This window comes from Amphiprion ocellaris, chromosome 7, assembly GCF_022539595.1.
Source record: "Amphiprion ocellaris isolate individual 3 ecotype Okinawa chromosome 7, ASM2253959v1, whole genome shotgun sequence".
In the NCBI taxonomy this organism is placed as follows: domain Eukaryota; kingdom Metazoa; phylum Chordata; class Actinopteri; family Pomacentridae; genus Amphiprion; species Amphiprion ocellaris.
In genome coordinates this window covers 4,449,372-4,464,450 of record NC_072772.1, presented here as the reverse complement: position 1 = coordinate 4,464,450, position 15,079 = coordinate 4,449,372, and the positions used below count along the sequence as shown (strand labels likewise).

Sequence of the window (15,079 nt, the reverse complement as noted above, 5' to 3'; positions counted from 1 at the left end):
TTTTTTCTAAATGAGTAAAATCTTCCAAAAAAAATCCTAAAAATATCTAAAGTGATTCCATGTATATCAGTAAAACTTGTTTTCTTAAGAACATTCACATAAAAATCAACCAAAATTGATTTTTATGTGAATGTTCTTAAGAAACATTATTTTTCACCAAAACATGTTCAAAAACTTCCCAAAAATGTTGAAAATGTGGACATCAGAAGTTTCACAGTGAAAAGATATATTTTTTCCACATTTTCAAACTTTAAAATGGGTCAATTTTGACCTGCAGGACAACACGAGGGTTAATAGAACTTTTTCTGCGTGTTCAATATTGCACCTGCACCTTTCGTCATTTTTTCCTGTACAAAACCTCTTGCACTGTTCATGTGCATTCAAATTTGTTACCTCAGTATGTACAAGCAGACAGATTTTGAAAAATTTCATTGCAGTTTTACCTTGTTTTTGCTGCACAAGACAATAAGGCCATTGCATGCTTGAATGCTTTGTAAATAAAATTTTGCATTAGAAAAACGCAGAAATGATTGAATGATTTCATAGTAAGTTTTATTTCTTCTTCTGTATTTAACATTCCACAATACTGAGAACAAAAAGTTGTTTGCTGTTGTTAACCGGCTGGCTGAACAGAGTACAAAAAGAGCAATCACTCATTTTAATAAATGCTTGAATTTCATCTGCTTCCACAGAGGTTTCAAGTGGATGTGTATAAATATCCTGTACATCAGTTCATGAGAACCTAAATGCTCCTCAGGTAAAGAAAAGTAGATTGTGACACGATGAGGATACAAGGTAAAACCTCAGGTATTGCTTAGTATTACGTAATTTTCAGAATTACAAATACCTCCGGATGAGTCAGAGCTGAGGAAGAAACAGAAAATAGGGGAGCATGCAGAAGTGAAAAACCAGAAACTCATTGAATCAGTCTTTACGAGATGAAGCAAAACTGAAGAGCGCAGATCAAAACTCATCTTGGCTGAACCGATCAGCTGTGTAATTAGTGAATCTACGGCATCACAGTTGAAGTTTTTTACTCTGGATACATGAACAGTATCAGAGTGTGTGTGTGTGTTGGTTAATTGGCCAACAGCCAGTCACTGCATCTCTTCATACTTCCATGTAATAGGCTTTTGTGGGATACAATGCGTGGCAATGACGAGATGCTGAGCAGAAGGTTCTGTCGGCCGAATCCAGTCAGTTTAGTGTCTGTAATACGGACTCCGTGACCTCGACCTCGACCTCGACCTCCTGGAAAAATGAAAGACCTCAGTTCACAAGACGGCAGCATGTAAACAATAAATGCAACGATGTATTCATCTTGAGTATAAGACCCAATCAGTTCATTTTTTTGCCAGAATAATACAAAATATTAATCAACTGAGTAAACAATAAATTGGCCTGCATGTGTACATTTCAAGACTAAAATGGAGACGAAGTGTTGATTATAATTGGACAAAATAATCTTATTTTAATCCCTGATGACATGACATCAGTTTGACTGTCAAGCTTTAAAGTTTTACTCTAGATTTTAATAACATTGTACCTTAATAAATATAATTCTGCAGAGAATTCTTGAATTTCCCGCAGCATTAATAAAGTACCTATCTATCTATCTGGAATCAGTTTTATTTATTACTACGAAGATTTTTTTGCTTTTGTGGTACAACTTGTCATATTTGCTCAATAAGTTATCAAAGTTAAATGAAAATCACCTTTTATGTGATCAATATTTCATATTATGAAGTATCCTATATATTTTGTTGAGTATTATTTTGACAAGCCAAAATATGGTTCAGAAAATATCGCTAGTTGACTTCAGCATTATCTTGTTTTTTTTGTTAATGTGTGCTAAAAGGTGGAACTCTTCACAATGGCTTAATTAGTTTCATATTTTAACTCACCCATAATCAGAGACTATTTAATCTACTTGTCAATACTGCAGATGCTGAATCAACCAGTGATGATCGTGAGATATTGTGGTTTAAACATAACATCAAATCTCAATGTGCACAGACAGAAAAAAAAACGTTTATGGTCATAGTTTATGATGAAGTTTAAAGCAAATCAGAGATGGTCGAACAGAGACTCTTGATGATTTGAACTGCATTAACCCCAGAGCGTTTTTCTCCTTACAACAATGATGTAGAGGTGCAGTCAGACCATTCTGCACCCCAGTGTCATCTGTGTAGCAGCCGATACCTGAATATCGCACCAGTGATAGTGTTGCTGTGTGTGAGAGCCAACCAATCCGATATCAGATTTCTAAAACTCACATTGGCCTCAACAATACAACACAAGTTGGGATGTGCTTGAAACTAAAACCCTGATAAACTGAACACATTTTTCCTTTAAGTAGATTATTGTATTGCGGCAAAAATTGGATGTACATATACCCACCCAATCAGCCAATCACGTGGCAGCAGAGAAATACATGAAATCCTCTAGATTCAGGTTAAATGCTACGGTTCATGTTCACATCAAACACCAGATAATTGTTGGTGCCAGACGAGCTAGTTTAAGTAATTCTGATACTTCTCAAGAGTTTAGCAGCAGCGGTTCCATGGATAAAACACCTCGTTGATGATGGAGGTGAAAGGATGAAGCTAGATTGGTCATGGCAACTTGGAGAACTACTTTTTACACACTGTGGTGAACAGAGAAGCATCTTAGACTCGCAACATGTTAAACATTGAGGTTTCAGATCATGTGGGCTTCCATTAGTGTCAGCCAAGAACAGATATCTGAGGCTACAGGGGGCAGAATCACCACAAGTGGACGGTTTAAGACTGAAAAAAGAAGCTTGGTCTGACAAATCTCCACTTGTGCTGAGGCTGCAACTGGTAGGCGAGAATTTGGCAATCAGCATGAATCCATGGACCCAACCTGCCTTGTGTGGATAGTTCAGGCTGCTACTGGAGGTGTAATGATGTGGGGCTGTTTTCTTGCCAAACTTTAGCCTCTTTAATACCAATCAATCATGGTTTGAATGCGGCACTACTGCTGCTGACCATGTGCATTCCTTTGTCGCCACAATTTGCCATCTTGTAATGGCTACTTCCGACATGTCACAAAGAAAAAGTTGTGTTTCGTTAACATGACAATGAGTTCAGTGGACTTCATGGACCTCCACAGTCAGATGCACAAAAGATGTGAAGCAACAGCATCAACATGGGGCAGAATCTTCAAGGAAATGTGGAACCCATGACACCAGTAGCTGAGACCTCCCACTGTATTTGTATTGTGTTCCTAATAAAGTGCTCTGAGTGTAGCTTTGTACCTGTGGATAAATGAACTGCATTGAAAAGTCTGGGTTTTGTTTCTGAACTCAACAGGTAAAGAAAAATATCACATTTGGCCTCTGACTTTTTAAGACTAACCTGCACATTAATTTGAGACTTGAGAAAAAGCCGAGTAGATCAAGTATTGCGTCTGCAGGCGATGCAATGAGCCTTTGAGATTTGTGTGTTAATGTGAAAAAACAAATAGAATTCATCCTGCTTCATTGGAGCTGTGCAGATTCTTGTGGCTTCTCACATACCTTCTGGATGAGTTGTGCTCTCGGCCTGAGGGACAGAGGACAGAGCCACAATCAAAACAACTGCATGCCAGAACATATTAAAGCCTATAAAAGTCGTCAGAAACTGATGGCAGTAAATCATACAGAGGGTTAGCTGATTAAATATTTGGTTACTTATGTGTGAGCATGCAAGGCTGAGCACCCAATAAACACTGCGTGCTCACCAAACCAAATAATTATTACTTGATCCATATGACTGTTGCCGATCAAAAGCAAAGAGTCTTACCATATTTGGAAGGAGAAGGCGAGTGGCTCTGCCGGCCGTACTGTCTCTCCCATTCATCCCTCTCTTTCTCACGGCGTTCACGCTCCCTAAACGAAGAGCCTCTGGGTCAAACGATGGCAAAACATAAACACGAAACCGTCCACTTCAAACACACACACAGAGCCTTACTTCATGCGTATCTTGCGTGCCATGGCTCGTAGTTCTCCCTCTCGCTCCTGTAAAATAAACACACAGCAATGAGTGGAAATAAAGGATAAGTCAGTCTCTGTTTCTGCCTAAATCTCAACTACAAACACAGATTAGCAGAGACACACCTGCCGTTTGTGTTCCTGCTGCTGGATCTTCACCTGAGCAGCTTTCTTATCCGCCTTGGCTGCAGGTCAGAAAAAAAAGCCACATGGAATTTAAGTACTTGTGTTTTAACTTTTGGGATTTGCATAATTTTACTAAATGTACAACAGATACATCTCAATGTTTTCATACTTCTGGCCTGTGCTGTGTAGTCTCTGAACCCTCAGCAGTTTCTGGACATTTTCTGCTCCCTTCACATTTATTTTTACTACAATAAAATCCTCTTGATCCTCCCAACATCACAACTATGGGTAAAAGTAGAGACAACTAAAATATGTCTTTTTTGGAGCATAACAAAGTTATAATGCTATAAAAAACCTTAAAATTTAACCTATTTGATTATTTTAGAAAATGTTAAAAACCTTTCCAAGTGTTTGCAGGTGTTACCAATACTAGGGGAAAACATGGGGCCCCTTACTAACTATATATTTGCTACTTACACATTGCATAGATTTCCATATTTATCTCATGTCTGTTCTTTGTAAACAAAGGCTGCAGTTGAGCCAAAAAAGTCCCTGAGTTTTTGTCAAGTGACTTTTAGTGCAGCTGAATTACTAGCCACTTCTTCATTTTTTCTTTACAGAATCTGGTTTGAGTAAATTAAGATATGTACAACTAATTGATTTTAAAGAAACAGCACAATTTTTAAGCTCAGATTCGGTTTAGTTCTGCAACAGAAGGGCATGTAACAAATGAATATTAAGAGACAGACAGAAAGTTGAAAATCCAATGATTTGTTTTTGTGTTGTACAGTTTCAGGCTCTGACAACTGCTATCATTTCGGCAGGCCTTTTTAAGATAAATGCTGGCAGGTATTGGGCTTCAGTGGGTTAACTTGCACACAAACACACTGCTCTGACAAACTCACACTGCCTGTTGAGCGCCTTCTGCATTTTTAGCTTCAGCCGCTCCTGTGGGGTCATCTTGGGCTGCAGGTGACACAGATGTGTTAGCACAACCTTTCACAGCCTGACAAAAGTGTCTGTGAGTGTGCATGTGTGTGTGAGAGAGAGTTCAAAGGTACCGTGCTGCTACACAAATTTGATACTATCACCTTTATGTACAGTAGCTGGTGGAGATAAAAGAAAAAAAAGTGACAGATAAATTAAATGCAAGTGATGTTTGCTGAGTCAGGTACACTGGCCAGGATCCAGTCACGTGAACCTTTACACAACATATTTTTATGTAAGAACACTGTCAGAGAGATGAAAAGGGAGGATAGCTGGAGATGGAGAGAGGGTCAGAAGAGGGAAACGAGTACAAGTTCAGGTCCAGCAAGTTTGGAAAGTTCAGAAGGAGCCAGTGGCGTTTTGTCACAGACACACCCATCGCTGGGCTGTTCAAACCTGGCCAGGCAAGAAAAACTGCAGGTCACAACACTGCAGGCAAGCTCAACAGATGCACACATTATAACTTCAGCTCTGCTTGTCGGTTGGGATGCATTTAAACCGTTTAACTAGCTCCGGGAAATAGGGTGAGAGGAAAAGTCAGGTCAAGGCAGTCAACGGTTCTCAATGTTATACAACAAATAATTTAGCTTCACGACAACTGCTAAGCATTTTAGGAAACTCTTGGCTAAAACAGCATATTTCCCAAAACGTGCACCATTTCTTTAAGTCTCACCCCAAGTTTTAAACCTGTGTGTCAGATATTAAACATTTTAAAAGTGTGCTCTGCTCCTGGTTAAAGCAGGTCCAGATATGACTACTCACAGCACACATACTATATTTTTCTTTAAAGACTGATCTCACGTCTTCCATGACTAAAAAAAGGTAATAAAAGTGATTCATGGATTAAAATAAGACAAATGGAGAAAGGAAGACAGCTTCCTCCTCTACAGATCATTGATGTGCGACACACTGCGATGTGCTGGAGACTACAAACAGATATATACAGATATAAGACGCTACAGTATGCATACATTCACCACCCAGACTAAAAGTACCATAAAGACAACAAATAAAGACTTCAAACGGCGCCTAAATGTTCACTTCATACAGAAATGCAAGTATTAATTCAGTCATTTGTCAATTTCAAAGTAGATGCAGAGTTGCAGTGTATGTCCACTTTGGGGTAAAAAATAAAAAGCATTTTGGGCAACAACGGTTTCTACATCCCAGTCTGGTGGACAACCATGTCAGCCTGTCAGGGATGAGGGAGGCGTAGGCTTTAGCAAGAAACCCAGCTAGATTAAATTCTTACTGACTTTGGCAGCTCCCGTCTCTTTACCACCCGCAGTGTCAGGCCTGGAGAGAGGAGAGAAAGAAGGGCAGAACATTCAAAGGATGAAGATGTCTTGATTTATGGCACCTTATTACATCTAAATGCTGAGGTGTGAATATGCATTAAATGCATTAAGGAGAAAAAAAAATCAATACAGAAGTGAACTTAATAAGTTGTTCTGGTTTAATGTCATTGAAGCTGACTAGATTAATTGCTTCCTAGCGGAGACCCCACACAGACTCAGTCCTGTGCTCTTATTCTTCTCCTAGGCGTCCAATATCCAAAATTCCAACAAAAATGATGACACATGTCAAAAAAGTGAATAAATGTTTACTACAGTTTATAACCCAACCTTTTGCCTTTTGACCCATTAAACTGAGCCAACGCTGCTTTCAACCTCTGACAGGATGTCTAAGTTAACTTCATTTAAGTCATTGTTAAATTTCAAAAATGCATTGCAAATTATCAAAAGTCAATCAAAAGCTGGTAAAAAAAAAAAATCTAATTTGTTCATAGTTATTTCTGCTGATCATCTCAGGCTCTCTGAGATTTATCATGTGACTCCTCGAGGGATCCAGATCCTAAAATTTAGAACGACCACCAGACTACTAAATTACAGCATCTGTGGGTGTTTAATGAAAAAATGTACAAAAGCAAACATAGAAGTCAAGCTAAAGTTTTCAAACGTTTATAATTATACAGCCAGAAATGTATATGTACAGTGTGACTAGCTGCCATGTCTTGGGCTGCAAATTCAAGACTCCCTGGAATAATGAATCGAAGGTCCTCTTACTTTCTTAGCTTGTCAGAGATGGTGGTGGTAGCAGGCTGGACCCCTCTGTGGACAGGGGAGAGACTGTGATGTGGACGGCTGGGAGACTGAGAGGGACTACGGCTGCCGCTGTCTCCCCGTCGGTGTCCTCCGCTGGTCCGACCGCCTCGCCTCGAGCTGCCGCCCTGCCGTGAGTTGGAGCGGGACCTAGCAGGGAAGACAAAGGCTTGGGTCAATGGTGCACTTCATTAAACAGTAACTACAGCGCTGTTGGGAGGCTCATCTGACCGTGTTCGTCTGCGTCCTGTGTACCGCCTCCTGTCTCGCTCTCTGTCTCTGTCCCTGTCTCGCTCTCTGTCTCTGTCGTTGGACCTCGACCGGGTCCAGTCGCGTCTCCTCCAGGATGCAGCTCCTCCGTTCCCTCCTCTACTTCTGGAATACGATCTGGAGCGCCGTCTTGACCGCGAGCGGCTCCAGGAACGCCGCCCGTCCCTTCCCCCGCGTCCCCGTCGGGCTCGGCGCGAATGGGAAGATGAGCGAGAGGATGAGCGAGATGAAGAGCGGGAGGAGGAGGAGGAAGGGGAGCGACTGGAGGATGACCTTCGTCTCCTGAACAAACCGAGACACAACGTTTTAGTAACAATTCCATCCCAGCACCTAGCCTAACTTTACAAAACTTCGGCTTTTTGATATATTTATTACATTCTAATTGATATAATTTGTATTAGCAGCCTGATTTTAACATGGAAGATTTCAGTGTTTTGCATATACTTGCACTGCCATAAGGTGACATGCAAAATAGTAAACTAGTAAATTTGAATCAAAGCCTAACCTACCCAGTCACACACATAAGGCCATTTTCTACTGCAGTAATTGGTGCATATTCTGACTGCCAGAACTGCCCCTATAGAACCACTATCGGGGCTGTTTTTGTGGAGGGAAAAAGACTAACTCTAGTAAAACATGCACTAATTTTTCTGCCATCTTAATGTCCATGTAAGGACGTAAAATTCAACATGTAGGCTAACCATTTTGGGTTCCTCTATTATTTTATATCGCATGGGCTCATTAAACTGTCTAGTAACTGCTATTGGTCTTTTGTCGCGTGCCTAAGATTGACATCATAGTCAAAGCAGTCGCAAAATTATTATTCAACCTCCTCAGTTTGGGAGATACAACGCTGCAACGGAAACAGAAAGACTCAAAAGGGACGAATAATGGCCTGTTCCTGTAAAGGTTCGTGTCACCTAGAATCTGCCCCAAGTTCCTGCAGTAGAAAGGTGCTTATGTTCACTATGCACATGCACAGTTATATTGTTGTTACTTATCAGCAGCTATTTTGCAGTGACACTTCATCTGAAAACTGATCGTCCTCACCGACCACAAAAATCAATCAGTATTCTTTCTGCGTCAACAGCTGCGGTCATTTCAATGAACATAATGAGGAAAACAGAAAAAGCCAGGAGGACGGAAAGTTACCGACCGGGAGCCCCTGCTATGACCTGCCGAGTGCTGCAAGTTGGAGGGTGCGTGGCCAGAGTTAGGAGCGGCTGTTTGTGTCGCTGCTGCAGCTTCATCATCGCTGCCTCCGAAGCTGGTGATGAACGTGATCTTCTCTGGACCAGGAGAACGGGAGCGTGACCGCGACTCAGAGCTGGACTCTGATTCAGGCCTAAAACAGATTTGAAGAAAAAAAACAGAACACAAAATTGAAAATACACTCATAGACACAACTAATAAAGAATCTAAGAAGACCAGTTTGCTAACTCACCGTTTGTAGGGATCATACGTTGGACTGTCTCTCCTGGCATAGCTGAAAAAGGACAGAAAGAGTAAGTAACACATTTAAAGCATACTTTGAGGTGAACTGCCTCTTACTGACAGAAACAAAAAGTGAATTCACCTCGGTGGGCTGATCTGTCTGCCTTTTAGCCTCTTCTCTCTGAATTCCCTCCTCTGCCTGCGAGAGCGGCGGCCCTGTGACGATCCAGGATACATGCATTACAAAGCTGTTAACAACATACACAACAACACTGCACTCAGTGGATTTAATCTTACAGAGTACATGGCCTTCTCTGCTTCCAGGGCTTTGGCATGTTTGATGGCCTCCACTTCTTCCTTGTCCTTCCTCAGCATCCTGACAAACAGGTAACAAAATCACAGCATTTTAATAAAAAGCACAATTGTATTAACAGTCGTCTTTAATAGAATCCCCAAAAACACTGGAAATATTTGAAGAAAATGACATGAAATCAACTTCTAGGTTTGTTTGTTTTGGGGACTTTCAATTGACAATACATCACATAATGGCAGTATTACAACTTGCTCTTGTATTTTAAATATGTCAATCTTGCAAACGCAGTCATTTTCAGCAACTTAACTACCTGCATCCCATCGCAGCAAAAGCTACTCGATCACATCAACTCAAATAATGAGTAGGCCTGGCAATTCTTCAGAAATAAATGGTTTGTTTGGTTTCTGGACATGAAAAAAATCACTGACATATTTACCTGACAAAGTCGCCTTCAGCCATTCCATATGGAGTGGCCATTCTGTTGAGATCCAACAGTTGTTCCTGATTCAGCTCGTCAACATCGACCTCCACATCTGTACGTAAACACAGAAAACACGACAAAGGTTTTTTACGCAACAACGTCTCAGCTTCACACTCAAATGGAAAACGTCTGAATTTTCAGAGCAGATCATCCATTTACAGCAGAAAAATAGGTTTCATAAATACCTACAAAAAACTGGCCAAAACGAGGAAAACACGATGGAGCTGTGACACTTAAATAAATTATTTGTTTGCTGAAAATCTCTTCCAGATAGGTTCTGAGATGCATAAAAATCATCTGCTTTGAAGAGGCTTGGGAACTAAAATGAAAGCAATATATGCCAGCGACAAACACTTCATCAACAGCAATAACAAAACTGACCACACAAAATACTTCAGCTTCTACTTGTTTCCTTAATTGACTGTGTATGATGAGGGAGGAGATTTCTATATCCTTATTTATTTTATTTATACTGTAAATATATTTGTTCATGTGTTATTCTTTGTTGTAATAACACTAAAACTGTTACCTTCGTACCTTTACAAATCGGCTAACGTGGATAAATTTAAAGTAAATCTTTGTCCTTCTGGTCTGTATTATTTTTGAAAATATATTTTTTTAGATTATCAATAATTAGCTATTACAAAATAAAATATAAAATATATATAAAATAAAGCATTTTAATCAGGATACATTTTTTAGCTATATTACCCAGCTCTAGTGGTGAATAATAAGGTAAAACTACCTGGTAAGAAATCAAACAAAAGCAGAATGTATTCATCTTTCACTGGATCCAAGACCTTTCCTACTTCACGAGAAGTCCATTGTCAATGTTTGTGCTATGCAAGTTTCAAGTTTCCACATCACACTTGCGTAATCAGACCAGGATTGGCTTCAAAGCTTGAGGTGATGTCACAAATCCTGCTCGTAGGTGTATAACTTAAACTCAGATTTTAAGTGATCTCAGAGAAACTTTCCACTCTCGACAGAATAATTTAGAAATAGTCTTCTCGAGCCAGACTGAACATAAATCACTCTGCAAAGTGGAGGTAAAACATCAGAGACTGAATAAAACACATTTCTTTGATTGGACGTTAAGCATGTCTCTGTCAAAATTGATAAAGATCTACACAATCAAAATTATTTTTGCACGCTGATGCACATTTCTACATGCAATCATTTTTGCTTAGCATCACAGCTTTTTTATGGTTTGTCTGGTGTTTTAATTTCCCTAATGTATAAATTTCACAAGGATCAATCACATCTCCTCACCAATGTCTGGTATGCCCTCGTCCTCTTCGGATTCACTGTTTTCTGAGTTCTCTTCGTCTTTGTCGGACTGGGGTTCAGGCTCCGTCACAGTACTATCTTCATACGTGTAACCAATGGTGGCCTTTTTCTCAGCCAGTCTGCACAATGTGAGGAAGAATATATGAATATAAAGCCAACTTTGCTTTTCCTCTAAAAAAACAACAACAACAACAAAAAAAAAAAAAGCCCAGTTAACGTTTACACACTTTTTCTTCTCATCCTCATTTGGTTTCGGGAGGCCACCGTAGAGCTCATCCAGGTAGATCTGGTATAAACACTGCTCCTCGGAGACTGAAGGAGGACAAGGGGGAGTTAAAGAGCACAACACGACTGCAAAATATACCCACTGCGAGCAGGTTAACAGACAATTATAACCACATTTAGAATACGTGTGCAGCACTGAGCATGTGTGCAATGTATTAACTGTGGTTTAATGTGTGTGCTATTTACTGCTGGTGTGTGCTGTTCTTGAAATAACTGCCAAGAGTTTGTGAGTAAATACTCACTGTTGGCAAAGTCATTCTGTACAAGGCCTCTGTAGCGCTCATAATTACACTTCCTCTCCTCCATCTCCTGCTCCGGAGTGCTGCATGAGAAAAAGAGCAGAAGGTCGTTAGTCACATTTACCGCTTCACCAAATACTCAAATCTCAACAAGCCGAGCAGTTCTGGCTTCTGACTGAGGAGATAATATCTGACAGAAAAGATATTACCATCAATGCCCTGCTCAGTTACTTTAAGGTAATAACTCTAATATAAAGTAACAGCTAGAACTCTATTAAAGGGATTGTTGTGGTTGACCACCCCACTTTTAAAGAACTGCTACTAGAGTCAAGTAAGAAGACTCCAAGATGATGAACAGTACAACACATTAAGGAGGAGATGGACTCAACTGTTTCGTTAATGATGCATGCAGTGGGAAATATAATTAAAACATTAATTTCATAATAAAAACACAGCAGGTAATTTACATTTCATTAAACATCTGATGCACCTCAATGTCAAAATGCTGAAAGAGATTCTTTCTCAGTTGTTATGTCTACGACAAAATCTTACTCAAAACACTATGTATCAACAACAAGGTAATGCAAAATGCTTTACATAACATGACACAAAGCACACTTAATCACAATTACAATGCAGGATGAAAACACCAACTAAATGACGGAATAAAAACAGAAAACCCTCTTTGCTTCGAACTCTCCTGAAAGAAGATGTCAAGTTAGGTATGATTATCTGTGACGAACATGTGAATGTCCTTAGAGTTATCTTATGTAAAATGACAAGGCAAGAAACAAATGCATACATATTTACATGAGGCAGTTTCTGGGGTTAAACATGGTGCCAAGTAATTTTTAAGACTTACGTTGTGTTGAGCAGTGGAGGGGTGTAGGTGGGGATGTAGTCCAGATGAGCCCTTACGTCAAACCTGTCAATCGTGTTGTTGGCATCTCCTTGCCATGGCATCCTTCAGGCACAACAAGAGAGAGGAGGTAAAACATGATTACAAAGATCCCACAAGTTCTGTGTACATGGTGCGTGTGATGTCTCCTACACGTTTTGTGTGTTTGTGATTTTCCTCACATGTTCACGGGGCTCTCTGCTGCCAGCGCCACAGCAGGATCCAGATGGATCTTGTAGGCCCGACCATGAACTTGGAGGAACTGAGCTGGATCTTTTTTCTGTCAAGACAAAATCAGTGGCCATCAAATACAATAAAACGGCACATGAGGAACAGACATTAAAATATATTATACTGTACAGCATGTTAACTTTAACAGTTGTATTCATGTCTCATCTCAAACTTAAATTAACCTTCATTTAGACAGCTATAACAAGAAGTGGCAAAAATAGAAACCTAACAGCACAATTTGCTGAGTTTTGTTGCCACAGATCTGCAATATTAAAGTAAATAGTATCTCTACAGACACTGCTGGAGTCAAAGACAAAGTCTCTTACGATCTTCTCATAGTACTCTCGCCGGCGCTCGCCTCGGCGTTTGTAGTCCACCATCATGCCACGAAGCTTGCGCTCATGTTTGCGGGCCTCCTGCCACATGACGGCTCCGCTGGGGGTGGGGGCGCGGCGGGGCACGGCTGCTGTATGGAGGCAAATGCAGAAGACACAGGGGAGAGAAGAAAAACAGAGGAAGAGGAGTTAGAAGACAGAGTCTTTTAAATACATGTCTGACTACACAGACAGGGCACTTCACAGAGATTACTGCACATAACTTTTGACAACCAGCCTCCAATATAAATATTAAAAGCATAACTCGCCTACAGTTTGCAGGAGTTAGTAGACAAACCACGATCAATACATTTGCAACCACAATACAGACAATATATGAGAATTGTCTGTGGAATACACATTATATGATCAATCTTCAAATGTCTTTTACCTGTTATCAAGTCTAGATCATTGAGAGTATGGTGTCTGTTGTTAGGATTAGACAGTGACTATAATAAATATCTTGTTCAGTACTATAAAATAATAACTACGCAACTTGATGTGACTTTCCAATTATCATAGACAAGGCTGCGTGTTTTCTAATATTAGAGAAATTATTTTCATGTACGTAGTGTTTTGTTTTTCCCATACCGGTCAGCACTAAACACAAGACATAATTTTTAACCAGACTGTTTCTCCTGGAAGCTGGAGGTATGATCTCAGTGCTGAGCAAGGTGATGGAAAAAGTACTGTAGCAAAAGTCATAAAACTTAGTACAGCTGGAGCAACACACAAACTCGTCACACTTTGATTCAGACCTGGATGTTATCCTTCAAAGTTGCAAAATAGGACATTGGCCTCAGTAGGCGACTGCGGTCCCAGAGTACACTTCTACTTTCCAAATTATCTGATAGGTTTAGACACTCTGACTGTAGCTAATATTACTTGGAGTTTCAGAAGAAAGCGACATTCAAGGCAGCATTTAGCCAAACAAACAAAATAAAGGCTCATATTAATGACGGCCAATAATTTAAAATGTTTTCTGTCTTGGCAGGATATTTCTCAGAGGGTTTACTAATTCACATTTAGGCTAAATTAATAAAGATATATAAATTCACATTCAACTTCAGCGGGGGCCCTGAACAAAAAAATGCACCTAAATAAACACAAATACAGAATGACATCAAAATCAAAACAGCAACAAAAACAGGTAGAATATTTAAATTATCAATATGAATCGTCTTGCTGTATATTACCAAATGGCACAACTATGTAACTGAGAACCTCTTCAGCATATCTCTGGCCTTATTTGTGTTTGTTTATAAGTTTATTGTAGCATCAAACCGCCTGGAGCTAACCTAGCTAAAGATCCAACATTATCGCTGTCCAGCTATTTATACCACTTCACTGTTTACCAATCGCAAACTCTTCTCTCAATTCGGTCATTTACGTAACTAATACTGTGTATGACGAGTGTTTTCGACGTTATCCACTTGTTTGTTAGCATTCACATGGGCCTGATTGCGCATGCAGCCCGGGCCTTTTTAATGCTATCATGCTGTTAGCCTGTTAGCATCGCAGCTAGCCTAGCTTAGCCTCGGGTTTAGCTAGCCTGCACAGACTCGAGCTACAGCCTCATAACACCGACAAAACATGAAATACAGCGGCACAACGCGTTCAGATTCGTCTGCAGTTTCACCCCTTACCTGTTTTAATGACCGCCAACACACACTGGGGTTGTTTCTCGGCTACGAAGCGATGGCAGCGGAGCGGCTCCGACCTCACGCCTCCTTCCTCCTCCTACAACAGACTGTAACCTGCAGTACCGACCTCAGACTGTGGGGGCGCTGCTCATCCACTACTACAGACGGTATATTTAACCCTCGTGTTGTCCTGCGGGTCAAATTGTTTTTTAATGGTTGAAAATGTGGGAAAAAAATTTTCACAGTGAAACTTCTGACGTCTATGGAAGCCCGTTTCCGCCACTTGGAAAAAAAAATGTCAAATGCTATTTCATAATTATGAGATACAAAGTCATAACTATGAGATACAAAGTCATAACTATGAGATAAAAAGTCATAATTATGACTTTTATCTCTCAACCAAAATCCAGCA

General features: G+C 40.1%; 1 protein-coding gene across 3 annotated transcripts; it reads right to left on the bottom strand.

The window, feature by feature from the left end:
* Positions 1–535: 535 nt before the first annotated feature.
* clasrp (CLK4-associating serine/arginine rich protein) lies at positions 536–14,810 on the bottom strand. Of its 3 annotated transcripts, none has more exons than XM_055012264.1 (21): positions 14,671–14,810; positions 12,977–13,116; positions 12,602–12,699; positions 12,384–12,485; positions 11,525–11,604; positions 11,225–11,309; positions 10,980–11,116; positions 9,663–9,759; positions 9,211–9,289; positions 9,056–9,129; positions 8,924–8,965; positions 8,636–8,824; positions 7,441–7,761; positions 7,174–7,359; positions 6,364–6,403; positions 5,026–5,086; positions 4,121–4,179; positions 3,975–4,021; positions 3,807–3,892; positions 3,542–3,566; positions 536–1,251 (listed from the first exon to the last, which is right to left on the bottom strand). In XM_055012264.1, exons 2-21 carry the CDS (start codon positions 13,073–13,075, stop codon positions 1,203–1,205), a joined length of 1,956 nt encoding a protein of 651 aa, XP_054868239.1. In that variant the 5' UTR covers positions 13,076–13,116; positions 14,671–14,810; the 3' UTR covers positions 536–1,202. The 3 variants fall into 3 exon arrangements, 2 of the variants coding, with proteins under 2 accessions (XP_054868239.1, XP_023145119.2); XM_023289351.3 differs by having other exon boundaries at positions 536–1,245; XR_002747237.3 differs by lacking the exons at positions 536–1,251; positions 3,542–3,566 and having other exon boundaries at positions 6,360–6,403.
* Positions 14,811–15,079: the final 269 nt, after the last annotated feature.